This window comes from Macaca fascicularis, chromosome 10, assembly GCF_037993035.2.
Source record: "Macaca fascicularis isolate 582-1 chromosome 10, T2T-MFA8v1.1".
Lineage (NCBI taxonomy): Eukaryota > Metazoa > Chordata > Mammalia > Primates > Cercopithecidae > Macaca > Macaca fascicularis.
Genome location: NC_088384.1, coordinates 67,106,304 through 67,132,816, shown reverse-complemented (window position 1 = coordinate 67,132,816; position 26,513 = coordinate 67,106,304). Strand labels below are relative to the sequence as shown.

Sequence of the window (26,513 nt, the reverse complement as noted above, 5' to 3'; positions counted from 1 at the left end):
TAAGAACTTCTAATGAAGTAGGACCTTCTGATGAGGTAGGAACTTCCTCAAGTAGGAACTTCTGATGAGGGACTATGTCTGGCATGTTTGAGGAACAGCACGGTGGCCTGTGCCACAGAGCAGGGAAACCAAGAAGCCAACTGTTTGGAGATGAGTCAGAGCAAGCAGCAATCCCAGAGGGAGGGCACAGGGAAGGAGGCTGTGGTCGTGAGGAGTCAGGGAGGGGGCTGTCAGCCAGTGTAGAACTTTGGCTTTTACTGGGAGTGCAAGCTTATGCTCGTCAGTGTAGCAAAATTATGGTAATTATTAGATTCCCTGCTGAATCGTGTTTGTTTAATGAAGCTCATATATTATAATCTTATGTATCTTACTTTATTCATTTAAAAACATTCTGAGAGGGGCCATACACATAAAAGAGGGTAAGAACACCTCTATTGCTGGGAATTTGAGTATAAGAGTTTTGTGATCTGACAACATTTGATAAGCATTGCTCTGGCAAATTGGTGGAGGATGGCTTGTCAGGGACAATGGCAGAAATGTGGAGAGACACTAGGATGTTGTTCCAACAACCGAGGAGAGAGGTGGTGGAGACTGGACTAGCATTGGAGGTCTTGAGAAGTCGTTCCATTCTTAGATGCATTTTGAAAGTAGAGTCAGCCCAAAGTGAGGCTGAAAGAGAGGTGTGCAAGAAAACAGATGAAGCCAAAGGTCTGAGCCTGAACCACTGGAAGGATGGAGTTGTCGTTACCTAAGACAGGAAAGACAGCTGGCTGGAGGGCTTTGGAATGGAAACAGTGAGACAACTCTTAGATGGCCGTGTCTTTTTCATTTGGGGGATATAGCGTACTTTAGCTGAAGTTTGTCCAGATCTTCCACAGTATCTTAAATGTGTTTTCTGACACCAGTTTCTGAGAGAGCTCTACCATATTAAACTCTACCAATATGATGGTAGATTTCAAACTCTTCTCATAACCCTGTCCATTTTTACTTCAGTATCCTGGAGCTTTATTGTTAGACACCTATAGATACGGTATTGTTATGTCTTCCTAGTGAACTTTTATGATCAAACAAAGACCTTTTTCTCATGATTTTTGCCTTAAGATCTGGTTTATCTGATATTTATATAGCTATGCCAGCTTATTTTTTTTTGCTATTAGTTGCCATTCCCTTTTCCTTTCAATTATTTTGGCATTATATATATATTTTTGTAACAGCTTTATTGAGATGTAATTCACATGCCGTACAGTTTACCCACTTCAAATGTACAATTCAGTGGTTTGTAGTAGAGTTACAGCATTGTGCAGTTACCACCTCTATCTGGTTCTAAAACATTTGTATCACCCAAAGGACACCCGGTACCTATCAAGCTGTCACTCCCATTCTCTTCTCCCCTCAGCCCCCAACAATCACTAACCAACTTTCTATCACTGTAAATTTGCCTGTTCTGGACATTTCATATAAATGGAATTACACAACACGTGCCTTTTTGTATATGGTTTCTCTCACTTCGCACAATGTTTTAAAGTTCATGCATGTTGGCGTATGCGTCAGTACTTTATTTTCTTTTATGGCTGAATAGTTTTCTGTTGTATGTATAAACCATACTCTGTTTATCCATTCATCAGTTGGTGGGCATTTGGGTTGTTTTCTCTTGGGCTATTGTGAATAATGCTGCTATGAACGTTCATGTACAGGTTTTGTGTGGATATATGTTTTTAATTCGCTTGAGTGTTTGTCTAGTGCTTTTGTGGTCTTGTTTGTTACATTTCCATCTTTAATCCACTGAACTAGATTTTGGTGTAAGGTGGTCATATAACAAAGTTCTTACCTTTCACTTAAAATTGCCCATAAACATTATTAACATGGAGTTGTTCATCTTTGTATTAGTTAATTATAGATATAGATATTGTTCTTCGCAAATAGGATACTTTGTTCATAATATGGAAGCATGTATTAAAATTTAAGCACAGATGTTCCCTACAGTTGACAGTTAAATAGATTAGGATATTTTATTGTATCAGCACAAGGAGGAATGGAATTGTCCCATTGAGTAATAATACCCTAGTAACTGCAGAGAATTCACTGCAAGGCCAGCTACATAATGTACAGGACCCACTGCAAGATGAAAATGTGAGGCTCTGGCCTCGTGTGGAGCAATCAGTCTCTCCTTCCCATGAGCTCCAACCCATGGCAAACAGGCATCCAACCAAGGGCTTGCACCCTCTGCACCAGGATGCACTGAACCCCTGGGTGGAGGATGGGTAGGAGGTGCACACTGAGTTGCTAGCCGAACATGCCATGGCACTGCCTGCCCAGGGTGGGGACAGCCACCCCCTTGGTCTGACCAGAGACTCCATGTGTCATGTACCTGACTCATGAGCCTCTCTATACCCTTGTCCAGGAACCCCACTGGGTGTTGGCTGAACACGGGCTTCCCCCAACCAATGCAACCACTGTCACCCTTGGCAGAAGGAGGAGGCAGCTGTCATGAGGCAGGAATGGGGAGGCTCTCTAGGGCCCAGGGTGCCAGGGGCAGGGAACAGGTGGGAGAAAAGCATCATGGAGAGACCGTGGGGTACACACGTGAGCGGAGGCTCCAAGGCCCCTAACATGCTCCATTGTGTCACTTAACTTCACTTAAAAACATGAAGTGAAAGATAAAATTATTAAGAATTTTTGAACGGTGGCCTCAGAGCAATAAACTGTGAGTGTGAGGCTCTACAAAGCACACAGCATTGTGTGGGTCCCACACCCGTGAAGCCAGCCCTGGTGCAGTGTGACTTCTTCCTAACATAATTTAAAAAAGGATTTTGACTCTGTTTATGAAATAAATCATAGTGCTATTGTAAACTAAATATTTAAAGTGTCTCTGTGTTGTCTTTGGTTAATGGCATTATCAGTGATATTTACCTTATTCTTCACATGTTTTTGTGTTTCAGGTTTTCTATAATGAAATGAGTTACTTTTACAATTACTCAAACCCCAATGTTATATAAACATACTTTACTGGATATTATTTTATATAAGTGTGATATGTTACAATTCTGTCTCCATTTGTGGGGGAATACATATTTAGTACTTTAACTTAAAAATATATTCCTCTCCTTACCCAGGTCCATTCATATAAGATTTGCCACTTTCTTGGATACTCCTGGTGTGGAAAATCTTGTCCGCACCCTCATGCTGAATAAAAGCATATTGGAGGACTTAGACCGTTACAACAAGGCTCGCAAAGACCCTGTAAGTACGTGATATGACCAGACCTCAGGATATGGGACCATTGTGATGACCCATGTAGATTCAGCCCTGAAACTTCCTTGGATCTGAGTTGGAAAATCATATGGCAGGGGGCAGTGGAGATAGAGTTAGAAGATGGGAGCAGAAGAGGAAACCATGGAGACTGGGACTTAAGAAAGTGCGACCATTCTCAGTGGGGATCCCCCAGAGGGATCAGACACCCAAAATCCTTCTCATGAAGATAGAAAATTTGGACTTGATCCAAACAATCATATCAAAATGAGATAGATCCTATTTTTGGGGATAGGTAGATACAGTATGACCGTGGTTAGGGAAGGGTAGCTTAGGAATCCATGGGTATCTGGTGCCCACCTCAGCAGCACTGGGTACCAGATTGAGGGTAGTGGGGCCCTATTTGAGCCTATTGAATGATGAGTCTGACCAGACCCTTTTGTTGAGCTGGCTGCATCCCCCAGGATTACATGGTCTGGGAAAGATCCTGCATGATAAGTGTTGGGTTCTCTTTCTAGTGTAGTAATGCATGTATGTGCTATGGCAAAAGTCAGGCTTATGGCAGTCTATAAATTAATACTGCTATCTTAAGGGCCATGCCAGTTAATCTAACTACACATGGAAAGATGCAGATAGTTAAAGAATATTGTGCATAGTCACTTTTTTGATACATTTTATTTTGAACAAAATTTATTGAGGTATAACCAATAAACAGTGTGGTGGATTTCACAATTTGCATACACCATGTAACAAGCACACTTTAAGAAACAGACTAACCACAGCCTGCCGGAAGTTCCCCGATGCCTCTACTCAGGCCTTTCCCTAAGTTAATACCACCTCGCTTCTAAGATCAGAGATTGGCTATGCCTATTTTTGAACTCTGCATAAATGGAATCATACCACTTGTTTTCTGATATCAAGTTTCTTTTGCTCAGCAATATGTTTGTAAGAGTCATTCATATTATAGCATGAAGTATTTTATGGCATGAATATACCACCATTTATGTCTTCATTCTACTGTTGAGGTCATTTGGGGAGTTCCAGTTATTCATTCTTTTGGAAAAAAACCTTTTAGTTAATTTTTAAGTCATCAGAAGGAAGACACCAAACACCTAAACATAATGGTGTATATACAAATGTTCACTATTTACGAAGGCATCAGAGTAAACTAAAATACAACTTCCCTTCAGCACATGGTATTTGCTTTGGTTTGTCTTGGACTCTTTGTTTCTTCATTTTTTGCTCCTTCCCTCCTGGCCCTCTAAGTGGTATGAGGTCAAGCCCTGGTTCTCAAAGTGTGGCCTAAAGAATCTTGGGGGCCTCTGAAACTTGGATTTTCTGGGAGTCTGCAAGGTAAAAACTGTTTTATTCATTTTTCACTGTGTTGAGATCTGTACTTACAATGCAAAAGCAATAGCAATGGTGGGTGAAGCCAGTGCCACCTCAGAGTAGGTCACAGAAGTGGCAGCAAATGTCCTAGTGGTCCTGATGTTCTTCACCCAGTAACTACCGAAAGAGCAAACCACAGTGGAATATCCCTGCAAAGCCATCAGAATGACTGAAACAAAAAACAGTGATGCCACTAGTTGCTAAATGCTGGCGAGGATGTGGGGAAACTGGATCTCTAGTGTTGCTGGTGGGAATGTAGAACGGTGTGGCCACTCTGGAAAATATTTTGGCTGTTTAATTTTTAATTTTTATTTTTATTTATTTGTTTATTTTGAGACAGAGTCTCGCTCTCGTCACCCAGGCTGGAGTGCAATGGCGCGATCTTGGCTCACTGCAACCTCTGCTTCCCGGGTTCAAGTGATTCTCCTGCCTCAGCCTCATGAGTAGCTGGGATTACAGGTGCCCGCCTGTAGTTTTTGTATTTTTAGTAGAGACGGGGTTTCACCACATTGGCCAGGTTGGTCTCGAACTCCTGGTGTCAAGTGATCTGCCTGCCTCAGCCTCCCAAAGTGCTGGGATTACAGGTGTGAGCCACCGTGCCCAACCTTGGCTGTTTATCTAAAAACTAAAACTCCAACTATCTTATGGTGTAACAATTGCACTTGTGGGCATTTGATCCAGAGAAACGAAGACTTTACACTAATGTTCATAGCAGCTATTGTCAGCCCAGATATCCTTCAACAGATGAATGGTTAAACACACTGTGGAACATCATGCCATGGAATACTACTAAGCAATGAAAGAAATGAACTCTTGATACATGTATCGGCTTGGATAAATCTCCAGAGAATTATACTGAGTGAGGAAAAAGCTAACCCCTACAGGTTATATCCTCTAGAGTTCCATTTATATGACACTTTGAAGTGATAATATTTTAGAAATGGAGAACAGGTTATTTGATGCCAGAGGTTAAGGATGTGGGGAGGATGGGGACAGAGGGGACAACTCAAGGGATTTTGTGGTATTAGAATTCTTCAATATTCTGACTACAGTGGTGGATACATAAACCTATAGAGGTGATGAAATCATGTGAAACTTCATACACCACACACACACACACACACACACACACGCACAATTGTAACAGTGTTGGTTTCCTGCTTGTAGTATTATACTATGGTTATGCAAAATGTTATCATTAGGGGATACTGAACAACGTGTATAAGAAATTTCTGTTTTATTTCTTACACTGCATGTAAATCTACAAGTATGTCAATTAAAGAAAAAGGAAAGGAAAAGCTGGTTTCACTATGGAATATCCTTGATGAAGCAGTAAAATTATTAACTTTATTAAGTCTCAACCCTGAGGCTGGGTGTGGTGACTCACGCCTGCAATCCTAGCACTTTGGGAGCCCGAGGTGTGTGGATTCTTTGAGGCCAGGAGTTCAAGACCACCCTGGGCAACGTGGTGTAACCTCGTCTCTACTGAAAATACAAAAGTTAGCTGAGCGACTGTAGTCCCAGTTGCTTGGGAGGCTGAGGCACAAGAATTGCTTGAACCCCGGAGGCGGAGTCTGCAGTGAGCCAAGATCATGCCATTGCACTCGAGCCTGGGCAACAAGAGCAAAACTCCATCTCAAAACTGATAATAATAATAACAATAATAATAATAATATCTCATGGGGTTGGTGTGAGGATCCAGTGGACATAGGGAGGGCGTTTAACTTACTACCTGACCCAAAGTAGGTGTTGATAGATGCTTGTTCTGTTGTTGTTGTTGTTGTTATGTGAACGTGGTTAAGACCCACTGTTGCCTGCTTACAGAAATATTCATAGCCATACTTTTAAGGGTCTTAAAATATATGCTTATCTTTTCAGGATGGAACACTGCTGCAGGCATTTGTAGCTGAAGTTGCGGAACAAATAGTTGGTATTGCAGTGATCAGAAATGAAATGGTAAATTGTGGATATTAATTTCTTTGATTGTGCCTTGCTATACCATGAATTAGCCCAAATGCCCCTTTTGGAGTTGTACTTTTACTTATTTAATGTGAATGCCTCCTTTTTCTGATGGATACCATCATCATCTGCCTCTGTCCCACTTGGAGAACTTGCAATTCTCCATTTTTTTGCAGTTCACAATATTTAATATATTACAAAGACTACATGAAAACATTCTCACCCTAAAAACTCAGATAACTTTCCACCACCTATACACATATTGATATATTCCATTACTCTCCCCGAAGTATTACTACTGTAGTGATGCATTTATCCTTTCCAGCATTCTTCTTTGCACTTGTTACATATATCATGTATGTGTGTGTATGTCAAATGGAAATGTCATTTTATTTTTTCCCAGTGCACAGCCAGCTATTTCAAAGCATTTATTACTGAATAGTCCATTCTTTCCCTTTTGATTTTAAAATGCTGCTTTTACGTTTATTAAATTTCTATATGCCTATGTCGATTTTTAAACTCTCCTTTTCCATGGATTTATCTGTTGATACCTATTGCATTATCATGTGCTTTTATATCTAGTGGAGGAGTGTTCTCTCATTTGGTGTCTTCTAAATTTTCTTATTTTTTTTTCTTGGCTATTTCCTCTCCCAAACCTTGTAATGCTTATTATTAATATAGTTGTACCTGTGTGAATTCTATAGAACAATTTAGGCGGAATTGACATTAAAATATAAAGACTTCCCTACTAGGATCATGGATCATGGATTTCTATGTTGTTGTTGTTGTTGTTGTTTAACTTTTTGGGTTCTTCAGAAACGTTTTGTGGCTTCTTTCATGTGGTTTTCTTTGCATCATGTTTTGTGCCATACGGGTTTTTGTTTGTCCTGTGAGTCCACTCTCCACCTTTCTCCACCCTGTTCTGTCCCAGGGAGCCTGACCGATGGGCACAGCATTATGGGTGCCTTTGCCTTTTGGCTGCCCGTTGGGTTTGGTGGATGGAGAGCCCTGACAGAAGGAGGAGGTGACAGTGACGTCTGATGCCTCAGCAGGCTGATCTCCACTGAGTTCCCTGACATTTCAAGGCAGCCTCTTCATGATGCTCTCCTTTTGGATTCCTATAACCAGCCCTCCTCCTGTGCCACCCTCTTAGGGTGGGAATAGCTTGCAGTTGCTGTGGCACAGTCCCTACTTATCTTCTTACACCTGCCCCATCCTTGTAAATATTTCCTTTGTTAAACCCGCCTCCAATTATCCTTATCTGATCATACTGTTTCCTGCTGAGACCCTGACCTGACACAGTTCTAGACATTGATCATTTATTTCTACGTGTTTTATGATTTCTCTTGGTATTCTGAGTATACACTTTTTCTCATATTTTCTAAATGTTTGTCTTGTGTATGGGAAAACTACTAGTGTTTGTATTTTTATCTTGTATTCAGTCACCTTTATGAAATATCTTTGAGCTTGGAAAGTTTTTCAGCTGATTCTCTTTTCTGCCGCAGCATCACCTCTACCCTATTCTACTGGTCAGAGCAGTTAGAGGGCACGCTCAGACACAAGGGGTGGAGGCGGACTTCTCTCAATGGGGGTGTGGCAGAGTCACTTTGCAGAAGAGCATGAGGGATGTGGGATGACAGGTACTGTCCTGGCGGTCATCTTAGGATTCTTTGGATAAGAGAACCTGCTACACCTTCCTTTTCAATATTTATACCTTTAGTCTTTTTCCAGTTTTAGTGTATAGATAGAACAACATTGAGTAATAGTGTTAGTAACAGCTGCCTCTCTGGTGTTTTTGATTTTAATGGAATGATTCTGTACTTTCCTCCATTTAGCATAATCGTGGCTGTAGGTTTCTGATACATATCCCTTAACAAGTAAGGGAAATTTTCTTCTCTATCTTATTAAAAGTTTTTATTATGGATGAGTGTTGAATTTTATCAAATGTGTTTTTGACATCGAGATGTTCACATGGCTTTATTTCTTTAATATATTGCACACTTTTCTCTTTCTTAGATTTATTCCTCTTTTTGATCCCATATTTCTTGGAGTTAGTTATTCTTTTAGAGACGGTGTTGGGTAGTAAGGTCCCTGCATCCACACAAATATGAGAAATTTTCATTGGTCCTCCTACTTGTATACTCATTTGGCTGTGTGTAGAATTCTCATTCAAATTATTATTATTATTATTATTATGGAAATAGAGTCTTGCTCTGTCCCCCAGGCTGGAGTGCAGTGATGTGATCTCGGCTCACTGCAGCCTCTGCCTCCCGGGTTCAAGCAATTCTCTTGCCTCAGCCTCCTGAGTAGCTGGAATTACAGGTGTGCACCACCACACACGGCTAATTTTTTGTATTTTTTGTAGAGATGGGGTTTCACCATGTTGGCCAGTCTGGTCTTGAACTCTTGACCTCAGGTGATCTGCCCCCGCTCAAGCTCCCAAAATGCTGGGATTACAGGTATCAGCCATCTGCGCCAGCCTCATTCTAATTATTTCTCATCAGATTGTTGTCTTCCAGTATCTAATGTCATTGATAAAATATAATCTGATACCAACCTGATTCTTGATCTTTTATGAATAAATGTGTGTTTGTTTGCTTTCTTTCTCGAGAATTAAATTTTCTTTTTGTCTCTGGAATTAATTTTGCCAAGAAGTATCTTATGTCTCTGTTGGCAATCTTTCTTCTATGATTTCATTAATTATTTCTTCTCCTCCATTTTCTCCATTCTCCTTTTCTTAAATTCTTTTTTGGATGGATATTAGATCTTTTGAATTGATTCTTCAATGTCTCTAAACATATATATGTTACATTTTACTCATCATTTTAGATTTCCTCAATTTTGTCTTCCAAATCTCTAATTCTTCAGCTGTGTTTATTCTATTACCCAAGTACTCTATTGGAATCTTTATTTCAGAGTTCATCTATTTAACTTCCAAGTCTCTTGTTCTCTCATTGTTCCTTTTTGGTACCAGCTTGTTTATTACATGCAAGATCCTTTTTGATCTCTCTGAGTACACTCTGTAGAACTTTTTTTAATTCTCTGCTATTTCCTGAATAATTTGTCTTCTCTGTAGTAAGTTGTATGTTTCTCTATGCTGGTCTTTTTTTATTTGTCAGTTTTCCTCAAAAGTCTGTCCTTGTCATGAGTGAAAGAATAAATGATCAGTTTGAGTGGCTGGCATGGGTATCCTTGACAGTTGTGCTTGTATGTTTCTCCATGGCGTCTCCCCTGTCACTGGTAGTGCCACCATCCCTCTGTCTGATTGGGAGGGTGTGGCAGTGTCTGGCTTCCCCGTGTGTGCTTGAATGGAGTACCAGCCGACAGGCAGGGACTCCAGGTGACCCAAGGTAAGAAGGTTTCACCTAGTGGTAGGGTTTCCTTCCAATGTAAAACTGCCTAACGTTTTTGTCCTCCATTATGCTCTCATTACACCAAAAATAATTTTTGTTGTTATTTTAAGGGATTTGGGATGGGAAGAAAATTAGATGCACATGGCCCATCTGCTGTTTTGGGCTAATAACCTCTGTTGGCTTTTTGTTTTTCAATGATTTCTCAGTCCTATACTTATCACTCATTTTATTTTATAATGAGGGATGCCTCCTTGGTAATTAAAGAAAAGTCTTATAGTATAAAGGCCATTACAGGGTCAATGCAGATTGAAAGGTTGCCAGAACTGCCCTAGGGTACCGCCACTGGCCCGGTTACCCTGAGCTCTGTTTCCTCTGTGCTTTGTGACAAAAGCTGGAAAGGCAGGGGACCTCGAGAAGCTTGGCCACAGATGCCACAGTTTTCATGGATTTGCTGGTGCCAGCCTTGCTGATCACAGAACACATCAGGGGCCTTGCATTCTCCAATTTCTGTTCTTGAAAGTAGGCTTTTAAAATAATTTTACTGTGGAAAACAAGGAGAAATATAAGTTGGTGTTTTGCAACCTGCATATGATTTGATTTTTCCTGCGTTTTGGGTGCATTTACTGCTGCTGTCATCAGAGAGTCACACCCACCTTGGAGTGTTCCCCTCCCGCCATGCTCCTGACAGTGTGCACTGCTGGGAGGTGACACAGGACAGGCTGGCCCAGGGCACAGTTAGCATGAAGGAGACCTGGGATCCCAGTGCAATGTGGGCACAGTGGGGGAACCAGAACCAGACCTATGGAAACAAGAGCAGTGTGCCTGATATTTCCTTTACATGGGAAGACACTCATCAATTCTTTAAATTACCTTCCACTGTAAAAATATTACACATCAAGGGGGATAGAAGGTTTAAGAAGTGCACAGGGATAAGGCCCAATTATGCAGTTTTATTGTAGGCCAGCCAGCCATACATGTAATCAAAGTGTATGACTTGGGGCCAGGCATGGTGACTCGCACCTGTAATTTTAGCACTTTGGGAGGCCAAGGCGGGCAGATCACTTGAGGTCCGGAGTTTAAGACCTGCCTGGCCAAACATGGTGAAACTCCATCTCTACTAAAACTAAAAAAAAAATTAGCCAGGCATGATGGTGGGCACCTGAAATCCCAGCTGGTTGGGAGGCTGAGATGGGAGGATCTCTTGAACCCAGGAGGCAAAGGTTGCAGTGAGCGAAGATCACGCCGGGGCATTCCAGCGTGGGTGACAGAGTGAGACTCTGTCTCAAATGAAGAAAAGCAAAACAAAACAAAGTGTGTGACTTGGGGGTGACACATTTCCACACTAACACATCAGAGAACACTAGTGGCTCTGTCTGCCTGACTCCCTAATTTCCCATGGGCTCGGTCTCTTGCGCTGACTGGCTTGTGCTCACTTTGCCTGAGTGGTATGGAGCTGCCGTCCTGCCGCTTGGCCAACGGCAGAGACTCGGGGCTCTCTGAGTTGATAGCAGCCATGGGTGTGGAAGGAGCACATTACAAGCTCTGCTGCCATCCCCCAAAGACAATCCATCAGAACAACTAGCTCTCAGGAAATGTAATTTCTAATTTAAAAAATTTACCGTGAAGATGAGGTGGCAAATATGGAAGAGAAAAACACATTTCTTACTGTCATACCTAAAGTAATTTTTAAAAGATATTTATCACAAAATGCATGCCATTTGTTTAAAATGCTTGTAGAAACCATCCCTTCTGTCTTTTCTGTAGGACATTGAGTACATCCGGTCACATTACAACATTGAAGATTTCATCTACTTCAGTCACCACCAGCGCGAAGAACACGGCCACATGCATCACTTTGCCCTCAACCCCATTTTCCGGCACTACACCAAGTTCTTTCTGAAGGAGATCCTGCGTTTAGGCTTTAAATCCTGTCTCTACTACCCTGTTTACCCAAAATCCAGAGAAGGCAAGGTGAGAGAATGGTGCGATTCCCTTTCCCAGCAGGTCAGTGTTCACAGTGTTGTTGGTGTTGTGTGCCACATTTTATTCATTCCTCTCATGATGGGTTTTGATGATAACATGGGTCTGAATTTCCAATGGCCATATTTAGTTTTGCCTTTTTCATAGACTACAGTGACATTCTGTAGGCTTCGAATTTCTGACACAATCACAACTAATATCATTGGTAGTAAAATATGTTGGCTTTTCTATATTGACAAAACAGAGACTGAAAACCATGCAAAAATGCTCTAAGAGACGTGAAAATCTAATAATTTTTTATGATGCACGAGTGCAGCACCAACATGATCCTATTCATTCCTTCAAGCAAAGAACATTTCAGTGATGATTCCATAGAATAAATTAATTCTATTTTAGAAGACTGGCATGCTATCCCAGCATTCCAAACAAGCACTGTACACACCCCCAGTAGGTGATGGAGAGAAAGTGTGGAGATACCTGATGCCGATGTAACCCCGTGTAACACTTGCCATACTTGCATGGAGTAATACTGTGGTAATAGACACGAATCTGATGTGTATACATGGTGTGTATGTGCATGCACAGATCACACACCCTCCATCTTACTTGCATACGTCCCATCCCACTTTAGTGTTCCTCACAGCACTCACCACCAACTGAAGTTATCTATTTTACCATGAACACAGCCATGCTTTTATCTGTCTTGTTCAAAGCTATATCCCCATTGCCTGGAAGAGTCACAAACACAAACACACACACACAGACACCCCACACACTCTCATGCATTCATGCACATATACCACACTCTCACACACTCATGCATTCACACATATACTCACCCCCCACACACACACACTCACACACTCATATAAGGTGTCTGGTTGTTCCATAGGCAAGGGCGTTTTCAAGCTAGATTCCCAAGGGTTTTTTCCTGCAAATTGGTCTCTCAGTCACTGACAACATTGGTCCTCAACTTGACGTAGACTTGGGGTGAAGGGATTCAACCACTACAGCAGGTAGAAGTTGCCCCATAAGATTCCACTCATGAACTCAAACTTTCCCATGTTCTGCCTAGAGTCTTTGACATTGTCTCATTTCTTCTTATCAGCAAAAGGGAGCTAAGAGATCTTAAAATGCCTTATTATTAACATGTCTATTTATTAAACAATCTGAAGTGTGTTAGTACATACACATAACAATAATCTCGCCAGTGTATTTTATTTAACAAAAACCTTTTGGAGAAGTTCGGAAAACCTTTTGGAGAAGTCCAGAGGGAATGGGGAAGAAAGAAGAAAAACAGAAAAGGTTTTGAGTGAGATGTAGACTCTGCCCTAGCTTCTTTTTTTTTTTTTTTTTTTTTTTTTTTTTTTTTGCTATCAAAATGCAGCACCTTGGCAATGAAATGGCCCAGCTTTGAGCTCACTGAGATGGGAAGGTAACAGTTCTGCTGGAAAATCCTGGTCCTGCACAGTTTTCTTTTACTTTGCACTTGGCCAAATGCCAATTTTGTGACCTTCAGGATGTGATATTACTTTCTTGTTTTTATTCATGAAGTTGCCTGGATGTGCTGGGTTAGAGAAAGTCCATTTGCATCCATAATAAAAATAATACCTTGGACGTTTCATTAAATGTTTATACATTTACCTCAATAGTATGAAATTAGGAATATGTTCCACACTGTTGTATATAGCCTCTAAAAACATGCTTGGAAACAGATTTCTTCTCAGTCTGTACTTCCAGTTGATTTCACATATTCATTTAAAACAAGTGTATGAAGCAGTTCCAAATAATTTGAGTAAGAATTCCCAAATTCTGCTATAAATCCCCAGTTGACTACAGTAAAGTTGAGCTTTTTGGCTCACATTATGGGGATGGTTTTCTCTCTGTCTCTCTGGTCAAGGCATGTATTAAGAGCTCTTTCAGGCATAAAAACAGGGTGCTGGCTAGGGTTCTGTTTTTCAGTTTGCGAAGTCAGGGTGTGAAGTTCAGTGGTGAAGGATATTAGAAAACCATTTTAGAAGCTCTTAGAAATGCCAGGGGTTATTTTTAGAACTGCAAAAAGTCATATGTAAACCACCTATTTATTAAAATGCATCTACAGTTGTTTTTCTTTCTTTGCTTTCTAGCTTAAATTCAATAAATGTATCATTAAAAGTTTTGATTTTACAGTCTGACTCTTCAGATTTAAATGGTTACAATGTCCTTAGTTCATTTCACCAAAACCCTAAGATTTTATAAATGTGACAGAAATAAAGATCACCGTGTTTGGTTTTCTCTGCTAAGTTTTTAAAACTGGATAAAATCAATACATAAAGCATTCCCCTAAGACATGGTTTATCATAGTTCATTTCAGTAAGTATAAATCCAACTCATAATTTAGTATTAGTCTAGATGTAAATAATATGATCTACTTCTCCCACACCCACCCTCACTTCTCAGTTTTCTTTTTGTGCCAAAACAGTTTTTGTTGTTGTTATTGTTTAACAGAGGTCCAGTTGAAGTCACTGTGAGTGACTTTTACAAACAGGAGAATTTTCACATCCCTGCTAAGTTACCCCTTGGATGACATTTTTATCTATGTGTCTTCTTAAAGCAGCTTGTGCCAAACATACAAAGGTTAACAGGATGCAGATAACACAGCTTAATGGGGTCAGATCAAGCTGATGCATGATCACTATGGAGAAGAATATCCTCCCGGGGAAAATACTTGTACTGAAAAATCCCATAAACCAAACCACTTGTTTATCTGTCATTCCCACAGAGATAGTAATGTAATTACTCTCGTAATTATCTTCATTAGTGTCAGGCATTATCTACAATTCATTCCACTGCTCGAAGAGTATGTTTGTTTATTTGCTGATTTTTTTTTTCTTCTCTGACTTGGCCGAGTTAAGAGTTTTGTATTTGTAAAGCTGTACGCAGACATCTGTGCTGAGCCTCTCTGACATTCTCTCCCCTAAAATATAGATTGCTGTCTTTCAGTTCCAGAACCCCTACGCCCACTCCCTGACATCTGCCCTTCATTACTTGGTTCCCGTGCGACCACGACGACAGATTGTCTATCCTCTGGAAAAGCTTGGCATAAACGCTCCATCAAAGGCGGTCTCCAAGGATCCGGTGGGTAGCAGGGCGGCAGGCAGGGCGGCGCGGTGCCAGCTCCCGTGGGCCTGGCAGATGGGGTGGCAGTGCTGTCTTCACAGGAGCAGGCTGCTTCTTAATTACAGAGAACCTGGTGCTCATACCCTTACAGGCGGAGCCCTGCGAAGGCTCCCCTGCAGGCCTTTCCCTCAAGTCGTTATTTCCTGGCAAGCCTAAAGCAGTAGCCACAGGACCCTGCAGGGTCATCCCATGGGGATGCCTCTCAGGCTGCTGTGTCCCAGGACAAAAGACCTAGAGTCATCCTCCGGCATATTTTCATTTTCTTTCCCTGTCCTCAAAAGCAGATTCCCCCTTTCAGTGATGTTTTGCTTTCAAGGCATTAAGTGGTCATTCGCTGTTAGGATGAAGCTGACAGAGAAAACAGAGCTGGCTGCATTTGAGATGTTTGGGCCCCGGGTCTAAGCTGGTTTCTTTAACTCCCTCCCCCAGGGGCATCAAGATGATTAACAGAAGCATATTAGCTGCCCTGGGGCAGCAGGAGTTTTTGACCTTAAAATGAATGGCCAGGGGCCACTTTTATTGTGAGAACAGGAAAAAGGATTGAAATCAAACCTAGATATTCTTTTAAATGCAAATGTACCTGTATACATACACACAGTTTTTTTCAATAACCTAATTGGAAAACATAATTTTCTCATGTTGACTGATATGGACTTGTAGTGTTTGTATACTCTTCTACTTAAGTAAAAAACAAAACAAACAAACAAAAAAATCCCTCAGTGGGCTAACATTTGTCCTTTGTGAGAGAGAAAAAGGGAAAGTGTGAGTTTAAACTCTGCAAACACTTACCCAAGGCGCTGCCCCTCAGAGCTGGAGATGATGCTGAAATAAACACCTTGCAACAGGCTCGGCACTGCGGGAAGGACATCGCCCCGCCCGGCACCTGTCTTACTGGCGGGTGCACTGAGGGATGGGGAGGGCACCTCCATCAGACCAACTCAGAGGCAGCTTTGTGTCTTACATTCATCTTTGTATTTGTAAAATAACAAAAATTTATATCATTGTAAATTTATATGTGAGTATAGACTGATCATATAAAGCAGGACTTCTCAATCTACATGTCTTTTTTTTTTTAAATTAATGTGCAATTAGTCATAGACTGATAGTTTTGTAAAAAGTGAATTCCTGGGAAAACAAGATTAAAAAAGCAAAGACAGACAAAATTCTTTTATTGTTAGATTTAACAGACATAGCATTACTCTGTTGGTTTGCTATAAAAGTTTCTGAATGCTTCTCTCGGTGTCTCTTACTCATATCTTCATAGACAAATAATAGTTTGCACATGGGCACCTGTTCCAGACCACAGATTGAGTGGCACTGGAAATCCCTTGCACTCAGCACCCAGCTGCAATGATTTGCAACTCTTTGCTAATTTTGGATCATCTGTGCCCCCACCACTTCCCCTTTCTCCTATATCATTTTGAAGCAAACTCCAGATTCATATCATTTTATCTGAAGGTCACAGGCATATTCTTAAGTAGCAGGGTTCACAGCACTGGAGATGAGATGTGCCTAGCCCACCTGGAAGACCTTTAGGATGGGCCACCATGTGGTCTGTCTGCATGTGAAGATCCTGGGAACAGACTGCTTTGGAAAGAGAGCCAACACCCAGAAGTTTGGTGCAAAGACAGTGACTTGGGGTCAGAGACAGTGGCTACATGCTGTCTCCAGCACTGAAATACAGTTTCCACAGAGGCAAACTGATCTCTGGAGAAAGCGCTGGGCATAGAAGTACATGGATGTGCTCGGCGTACAACTTTGCAGCTTCCGCATCAGATCAGGGTCAGGATGAGAGATGCTGACCTTCTGCAGTCATTGCTGAGACTTATACTTCAGTGGCAGCCCACAGCTCCTGTGCCTTCAGCCAGTCCTCTGGCAGCATGGGTGGCCTGGCTGGAGCTGGAGGGAGGAGTCCAGAGTTGCTGCATGGATATCAGGAAGCATCGTTTTTATGAATATGAAGTGCAGTTCCACACCTGCCCCCTCCCTCCCACCCTATTGTGAGAATTTTCAGTTAAGTGATTTTGAGGTGAGCTGGAGCTCTAGGTGGGGAGAAAGTCAGAGATAACATTTTGTTTCATTTAAAATTATCTCATTAGTACTTCCCAGGTTGGTATGATCCGAAACCATTGCTTACATTGAGTAACCTTTTCCATGGTCATCTCAGTAAGCTGTGCCCCTCACCCCTGAGCCCTGGTGTATTTCAGCACAAAGCAGAGATGGATTGTTCAAACCCAGGGTCCAGGAAGGCAGCCACTTAGCAGACGGGTGGGAGAATTCTAACATAGATGCCTGTTACCTGCTGCTCGTGCTATTGTGCTTATTTCTCAGGTGAATTCTGACTGTTTAAGAAGCACTTTTGTTGCTACTCGTTGTATTCAAGCTTCAGAAAATTGTAATGGAGATTTAGATTTAGTAAACAAGATTCAGTAAAAAATTTTAGACATATTAAAAGTTTAATCACAGGATTATCGAGACCATAATCCACATGGAATGGGCCTCGGTATTAAAAAGTTAAAATGCGGCCCGGGCGCAGTGGCTCAAGCCTGTAATCCCAGCACTTTGGGAGGCCGAGACGGGTGAATCACGAGGTCAGGAGATTGAGACCATCCTGGCTAACACGGTGAAACCCCGTCTCTACTAAAAAATACAAAAAAAACTAGCCGGGCGAGGTGGCGGGCATCTGTAGTCCCAGCTACTCGGGAAGCTGAGGCAGGAGAATGGCGTGAACCTGGGAGGCGGAGCTTGCAGTGAGCTGAGATCCGGCCACTGCACTCCAGCCTGGGCGGCAGAGCGAGACTCCATCTCAAAAAAAAAAAAAAAAGTTAAAATGCTAAATTATATTATTAATTTTTCTCTTTTTAACATTTGAGACAGTTTTAATGTTTTAGAGTGATTATCTGAGACAAGTTGAGCCAAGTAGAGTATTTTTAGGAAGAATCTCTGTATATCCCTCAAGACATTGTTTTCTTAGTAGAGTGATAGCATTGCAGTAGCCAACTGTGCAAGGTTGAGCAACTCTCATTACCAAATGAATGAATTTTCCCTTTAGGTTTGACATCTCCTACCCTCCCTTCCCCTCCCAGTGCATCGAGCTTTATATGAGACCCTCAGCTCCCTCACCATGTCCATATCACTTCTCTTGCCGGCCACTCGTCTTTCATACCTTTTATCCTATTTTAAGCATCTTAGAGTGACCATCCAGTCCCTAGTTTTCACCTAGGAAGCCAATCTTCAAGGGAACAGATCACTCCAGGCATGAGTAATGGGATAGAAAGCATTTCATCTCGGTAGGTTGTCAATTTGAATCTGGCACAAGGCAGCAGTGATTGAAATTCATCACTGCATGGCAGGGAAATATGCCCTCGCTCCCACCTCAAGGCCCTCCTAATTCCTGCCTGGTTTGGACGATCAGTGTCCCTGCCACAACACCTTCCCCGTCGTTTCTATTAATTGACAGCCCACTCCACAGCAGGTAATAAAAAAGAGCCTAGAAAACATAAATGATTTTCATCACACATTTCAGAACAAGGTCTCAAAGATTCGTAATAATATCTCCACAGTCAACCAGTGTGAATGCATGGGTAAGAGAGAGGGCTTTCTCCTGACCAAGACCATAACTGACATCATAGACCTGGAAGATTCTTTTCTTAGCTTGAATGAGCCATCTTGGCCCGTGCTTTTACGTTATGAGAGTTATTCTCATGAAAGTTTTTTATTAGATGACTCATCAGGGCCTACCTGCGTAAGTATTATTATTTTTTACAAAATTATTTTATTTCTTTAATTTTAATTTTTGTTGGTACACAGTAGGTATCGATGTTTATACCATACACGAGATTTTGATACAGGCATGCAATGAGTAATAATCACATCATATAAAATGGGGTATCCATCCATTCCCTCAAGTATTTATCCTGAATGAGTATTACGATCAGGAAAACACTCAAAATTGGGCTGAATTAATTTAGCAGTTATATTGATTAAAGACGGCCGAACAAGCTGCCCTATACTTACTTTCAGAGTGGGTCTACATACAAGCCTGTTTTCTTTCCTTTTTGCCTTTTACAGGGATTCAGATATGACTGTGTCACCATGCATACCTGCACGGAGCTTCCAGTCTAGTTTCGGTATTAACTGGGGGTGGAAGAGGGCTTGTACTGGCCTTCCAGGTGACAAGAGCCCAAACTCAGGAGAAATAGCCACACTGGGCTCAGACCTGTTTCTGCAGAATTCCTGGAGAGGGAATGTGTTTGAAAAAAAGGCACCTCTTCCTTTCCAGGAGTGGGAGTTTAAATAAGTGTTATTTGTCATATTACACTCCAGAAAACCTGCTTTGAACTTAAATAGCCCCTGCCATTGCCTCAATATCAGTAGATGCTCCCCATCATCCACTTCAGTCACTTCAGCTCTTCATCTTGGTTTATAGTGTTCATAGAATTATAGCGTGAACTCACCTCTCTCTCACATATTTTCAGAACTAAATCAACCCTTCATCCTTCCTGAGGAATCATACTTTCAGAGTGATCTTGGTTTTCTTTTTTTTTTTTTTTTTCTGGTTGCTTATTAACGATGGTCTGATTAAATCTCGACTAATGAATTCTTTGGAGGCCTCCATTTGGATTCTGTGCATTCATTTCTCCACATTTTCCCTTTGTCCTTCTACAAAGAAAAATGACGGTTTATGGAAGCCCTCCCCCTCAGAGCTAAGTGATGGCCCTGCTTTTTCCTGGTATGTGATCTCTCAGGAAGATGTCACTCACTGGCATTCAGTTACCCTTTGAATTGCCCCTTTTCATCTGGCTGTTCTTCCCAGTCCAGCTATAATTACCATCTGATGGACTGTTACTGGATACTGTTTCACTTGTGCATCTGCTGCCCTAGGAAATTGCATTATTCTCCCAGCACCTGCTAGATTTTCCCCAGCTTTATTGTTTCCCAGCCCCTTCCTTAAACGTGGTAACTTTCACCGCCAGTGGTTAGACTTCCCTTGGTTATATTTGTGGTCGGTGTATTTTTAGCTCTTGGGCCATCACTTTGGTAGAGGTTTCTAAAAATGCAGACCCGTATTTTTTCAGCATCATATATGCTCTAATTATTATTAATGTGACCATGGGAGAAATATTTTCTTGAAATGAAATTAACCCACTTTAAATCATCGCCATGAGTCCAGTTTGCTTCTTCAAGCCACTTCCCAGCCAGTTCCTATGTGTTTACAATATCTATGGGAAGTGTACTTTCTTCTATGTATAGTGAACTCTTTTCTCTGAGATTCTTAGAATCATTTACGTAAGTTCCTTTGTGGGCTTTTTTCTTTCTACAATACAAGTTCTATGGTCATTTCTTTCCAATTCTCTGAACATTATCTAGTTTAATATAATATGTTATATATTATATAAGCGTATATTATATAAATAGTATATAAATACACACCAGAAGGACTTATAAACCAGTGTTTATTCTCCTTACTGTCCTAATTTTTCCCTCTTAGAAAAGTTACAAGGTACTAAAAACAACTACTATTGCATTACTGTTACTTCTTGAGCTGTTGCTTAAAGGCTTCCCATGGAGTTTCTCATCTCGTCCTCTCATCAGCGCATGTAAATAGTTACTGCGATTACCATCCTCAGTGTACCTAAAGCAAACAGGCTTGCCAGGAGGGCGAGTAAATAACTTGTCCAAAGGTAATTTAATTGACAGAATTTCAAACCCAGGCAGTTGGTTGCCAAAACTCCTATCTTTAACTTCCACAGACATACTTTCCTACCTAAAAGGCTAAAGTACTAGTATGACTCATTATAGGAAAACCAAACTACAGAAAAGAGTATGGTTCAATATAGATCTTGTTGAACCTCACAAATCCTTGGCACCAGGTACTTAACCAAAAGGTGACCCACAGACGATTGGATTTCTCCCAGTGCAGTTTGAATTTTCCTCTTGGCTGAATGATCCACTCTTGGGTTTGATCTGGTACCAGCCTGACCCTGTCTGACCTGGGCTAGGAAGGAGCAGACATGGGTCCAGGTTGGTGTGCTGGCAGGTTTTGGACACCTGCTGATCAGGCTCTCTGCAGTTAGCTCGCTGTTGTATGGGTTTGTTGTTACAAACCTTTGTAATTTTTGTTGTTACAAAAAACCTTTGTTGTTGCAAAATTATGGTGGCAGCTGCTGGGAAAGGAAGAAAAAAATTGTGATCCCATATGGAGGCTACATTATACATTTCCCAAAATTCAGCTCCATGTTGGATGTGGTTTCAGAACCCAAGTAAGTGCCCATCAGATGAGTGACTAAAGGTTTATTTTTGGGGGTGGGAGGTGGGTGGAGGGAAGAGATAAGATGTGAATTAGTGGCATGATCAACAAGCTGTGGAAATTGTTGAGTAACTGGGCAGTGGTCAGGGGGCAAGATGAGGCTCTGAGGGTATGATAGAGAAGAAATTGGGAAAAGTAACTTCTTAACATCTTAGTGTTGTCAGGAATCAATGCTACATCTTATCCTCATTTTCTAGGACAGATATTTATAGGACAGTCTCTGTCTTCCCCCAACCATGTCTTTAACAGCTTCACATTGTGATATAAATCATATATATAAACCATACAATTAACCCACTTCAACTATACAATTCAAAGGTTTTTAGTATATTCACAGAGTTGAACAATCATTACCACTATCTAATTTTAGAACATTTTCGTCACCCCCAAAAGGAACCTGTGCCCACTGGCAGTCACTTCCTCTCTTTCCCAGCCCTCTCCTCTCAACCCTAGACAACCAGTAATCTACTTACTCTCTCTATGAACTTACCTATTCTGGACATTTCATACAAGTCGCAACATATACTATGCAGTATTTTGTGACTGGCTTCTTAGCATGTTTCATCCACAATGTAGCGTGTGTGTCTGTACTTTATTTCTTTTTTATTGTTGAATATCCTATTGTGTGGATAATACTATATTTTATTTTTTCATGCATGAGTCGATGACATTTGAGTTTTTTCCATTATTTGGCTATGATGGAAATGTTGCTATGAAAATGTGCACACAGGTTTTTGGGTGTATGTCTTTTCATTTGGGGGACGGTGTCTATACCTACAAGTGGGGCTGCTGGGTCACATGGTAACTCTATGTTTAATATTTTGAGGAACTGCCAAACTATTTTCCAAAGTGACTGCATTATTTTGCACTCTTTCATTCTTAGATCAGATTCAGCATTCTGGCGAGTAATTGATGAAGTGCTGGTCAAATCAAGTCCATTGAAGGGCAACGTCTCAACTGTTCTTTTAGTTTCAGAAGTAGAGTTTCCACCACTCCAAGAGAGCTTCATACACACATTTGAGACTACACTGCTAATGCTGCTTCAATTCTTTTGAAAGCGGAGATTTTTCTGAAATAAAATCTCTGTTAGCTTTCCTGCTTCACCCTCTCTGACTCAGCAGCCTCTTGTGGTCCTGTGTGGACATCTAAGAGAGCTCAGGCAGCAAACAAGATGCCCATCCAAATGTAGGAGGAAAATGGGGGACTTTCTGTTTTTTAAAAGACACCAGCATGTTCTTTGTTTGATCCACCTTTAGTAATATTATTGCTCTTAAAAAGAGCTGCCAATGCTTCCAATAGAAAAGAAAAAAATTCTAAGGATTTCCTGGATGCTGATCGGGTTCTTGCCACAACCCAGTAGGAGGAAAAAAAATGCATTCTGTTCCCTGCAGAGCCAGGGTAATGAATGCCACAGAGGTCCAGAAGTGCCTCCGGACGCATCAGCTGCCTGCCGCAGAGCTCTGAAAGCCTGCATCCTAGCAAGGCTCCCGGGTGGAGCTGAGCTCCCGGGCAGAAACTGGCCTTCGCAGCTAAGTGGCTTCTTCAGAATCTGCCTTCGGGGAAGAGAGGAATGGCAGCTCCAACGTGAGGCTTTGCTTTGTGTATTTTAAAGTAGCTGGGGATATAAAATGACAAAGGGGACAATTAGAGCTGCGGATACTGACTAGAGAAGTGATATCTTTTCCCCTTGATTAAAAATAAGTATGTTATTAGAAAAGCAATACATGTTTTTGGTAGACATTTTAGGAAAAAATAATAGAGAAAATCAGTAAAACCTTCTTTCCTCCTATCTTTTGATTACCTTTGTTAATATTTTGGGGTTTCAACTTCTGGATTATTTTCTGTGAAAAAGACTATATATATGCTATTAGATATGGGGTTATAGTGTTTGAAACATGCTTCTTCACTTAATATGTTGTGACTATATTTACTTGTTACTAAGTATTGTAAAGTGTGATTTTCGTGGCCACACATTTCTGCGAAGCAGCAAGCCCCGCCGCTCAGTGAGTACTTTCCTCCTGCCAGGCCCTGCATTACATCCTGTCCCAGCTGATCTTTCATTCTCACAGATGTTTCAGCAGCATCATCTCCATTTTGCAGTGGGGAAAACTGAGGTTAGTAAAGGGTTGGTAATGCAAGTGAGCGTTAAGCCAGCAGGACTTGTGTGAATAGTCACGAAGCCACTTGAGTTCTGTATCTCATCGCCCTGTAAATATGTTCTATGTGGCTGAGTTTTCTCCTGCACCCGGATGGAAAGTGAGCAAGTTCTAGGACCTTCTGGTCAGTTCTAGGTCATTAAAGCTGTATGGGTCACTTCCAATCACAATACTTGATCTTAATTCCATAAAATGTTCAATTTCATTTTATGTAATAATCAAAATTCAATTTTCCTCCAAGGGTGAGGCTCCCCTGACCCACTGCTGAAGCCTGCAAGCACGTGGGAAGCCTGTGGTTGGAGAAGGCAGGATGGGGAGGGCCTCTTGTCTCTTCCGAACTCTCATGCCCCTTCCACTAACTTAGCATTTATATAGCTCTTCAGTATTTAGTGCTTTCTCTTTCTTTAGCCTCTTAGTGTCTTCTTATTATTGAGCTGTGTTTCTAGTCCTTCTGAAATTGGGGTCAGGGCAGGGAGGAACAGTTGGAGGAGGAGGCAAGTCTGAACTTGGCCACTGCTGTCGTAAGATGGCCCCTACTCTGTGGGCTGGACTCCTCTTCTCTTAGTGTGTGTTCACAGTTTCCTAGGGGATTCCTGTTTCTAGGGAGCTCTCACCAGCATTCCCATGATGCAGGAGATGCCATCCTCTAGCTTTGATACCGAGTTTCATTTGCATCTGGAGGTGCCGTATAGGAAGGACCTGAGAGAAGAGCTCTTGCCTCTGTGGGTCAGCAGGCTCTGCCCATGCAGGCCACCTGCCCATGCAGCTCACCCAGCACATCCATCCACTTTGTCTAGAGGCCTCACATGAAGCTCTTGGAGGGCTCCCAAACCCTTTCTGTGACTTGAAGCAAAAGACAAGGCACCCCTTCCATCTGTCCTCTTTGGGGATGGGGGGCATGGGACTCACAGCACATCAACAGTTCTCCTGGAAGAAATCTTCAAAAAAGCCCCTTTTGCATGTACTCATCTAACCCTTTCATGTCTTCATTTTGAGTTAGGAGTTAAAAGGCATTTAACCGGCACTTGTCACTGACTTTGGCATTTTTATAAGGGGGCTCCTTTGGAATGTAGCATCTATTGTCTTCATGCCGGGGCTACACAGCTGCTAAGTTGCGGTTTGGGGACTAAACAGTGTGATGTCAGAGCCCACGATTCACCATTGCTGTGTGCAGGCCAATTCCCTCATGTTGGTTAAGTTTTTAACCCAATTTTTATCATGATGAACACTGCTACCATGTCTGCCCTTATTATTTTTCAGCACATTTGCTTTGATTTCTTTTGAATAAATTCCTAGAAATGGTATTGCTCAGTCAAAGGTAACATTACTATCTCTTTAATCAAAAAGCATAAAGTTTTAGAATTTGAAAATGAAAACTTGTGATTCCTGAATTGAAAAAGATGATTTCTCTTGGCAATATGTCGCTGTATCTAAGCAACATAAAGAGTATAGAGACATACAGCAAACCCTCTTTTTTATGTCAGATAGAGATTTTTAAGACAAGTAACTAGGTGTGCAAAAGGATACATCTTTTATTTTCCTATTTTTGTCTAATTGAACTGAGTCTCTGCTTTGGGCCTTTATTCCACCTGATGGGAGTAAAAGTAACCTCCATCAATTCTGGGTAAATTTAATCATTTAATATTTACACTGAGTCCATGTAGGAGCTTTTCTTCTTTCATGTTTTTAGCGGGGTAGGAAAAACATCCAAGTTCTCAGGAGCTCATGGACACGGAATGTCATGGCACTGTGGCGGGCGGGGAGGAGGCTGGGAGGGGAGGTATCTGCTACTTGGGTAGTGCCTGTCCTCACAGGAATCCTGAGTTCAGAACATCAGCTTTTGTCCTCAGGCAAAGTCACCCCTTGTCCTGGCATCCAAGCCCCCGCAGCCCTCACTGCTTTCTGCAGAAGCATCCCATCCTCACAGCCTTGAGGCCAGTCTGAGTGTGACCTTGTGTTCCCTGGAGCCAGGTGCTCTCTTCCTTTCCTGCTTTCCTCGTTTTGGGCTTTCAGAAGCTCATTGCTGCCTCATTTCCCTCCTTGTCCGGGAAGCTCCCTCAGCCATCTCTGCTGGACTCTTCCCAGGACAAGGTGGCAGTAGAGTCCCCCTCGTAAAGCAGTCTCCTTCTTGTATTCTCCAAAATCTTTGTGGGGATCCTGCCCGCTTCCTTCCACTTTCCTGGCCTTAGCCAGGGGAAGGAGAGGGCTGCACTGCACTAATTTCTCCTTCTTCCCCTCTGGCTTTCCTCCTCCTGGTCCTCAGACAGTGGGCTCGCTGTCCCCATGTGTTCTTCTGTATCTGTCATTGGAAGCATCAACTTTGACTTTTGATGCATAACAGTCAGGCTTTTGAGACTCAGAAAACCTTCTTGCAACCAGTTATCTGCCTGGAAACAAAACAGCACAGAATTGACGCATTTGTTCTCTGGGGCTGGGTCTGCCCAAAGGCCTGGTGTCCCCTGGCTGTTGCCTGCAGCATCAGGAGGGGTCATGAGTCAGCATGGATTGGCAGAAATGAAACACATCTGCTAGTACAAAAACAGCACCCCACTAGGATGACAGCAGTGACAGACATATGAAACACAGACCACGAATGCCCCTCTGGGGCTGGCCTACTCCCTCTGGCTCGTGGAAGAATTATAGAAACGTGATTCCATTCATTATGAAGTGATTGGAGGTCAGTAGATGCGTATAGAATAAAGTACAGTGTCATAAGCCTAACTTTGAGGTCTTTTTGTTAAAACTTTCACTTGTTATATCCCGTTAATAAATTCTAGTTTTACAGATGGGATATGGGCTAGGCACAGTGGCTCATACCTGTCATCCCAACACTTTGGGAGGCTGAAATAGGAGGATCACTTGAAGCCAGGAGTTTGAGACCAGCCTGGATAACACAGTGAGACCCCCATTTCTACAAAAAATAAACAATTAAAACAATGGGTTTTGCCTTTCTGGAAG

The 26,513-nt window shown here is 41.8% G+C and overlaps 1 protein-coding gene across 3 annotated transcripts in view; it reads left to right on the top strand.

Moving 5' to 3' along the window:
• Positions 1-26,513, top strand: part of CFAP61 (cilia and flagella associated protein 61) — a 293,282-nt gene that overhangs the window by 121,299 nt on the left and 145,470 nt on the right. For all 3 annotated transcript variants that reach the window (XM_074004665.1, XM_074004666.1, XM_005568227.4), the window contains exons 14-17: positions 3,114-3,240; positions 6,517-6,594; positions 11,715-11,921; positions 14,913-15,047. In XM_074004665.1, coding sequence (XP_073860766.1) covers positions 3,114-3,240; positions 6,517-6,594; positions 11,715-11,921; positions 14,913-15,047 — 547 coding nt within the window. The remainder of the gene's footprint in view (positions 1-3,113; positions 3,241-6,516; positions 6,595-11,714; positions 11,922-14,912; positions 15,048-26,513) is intronic.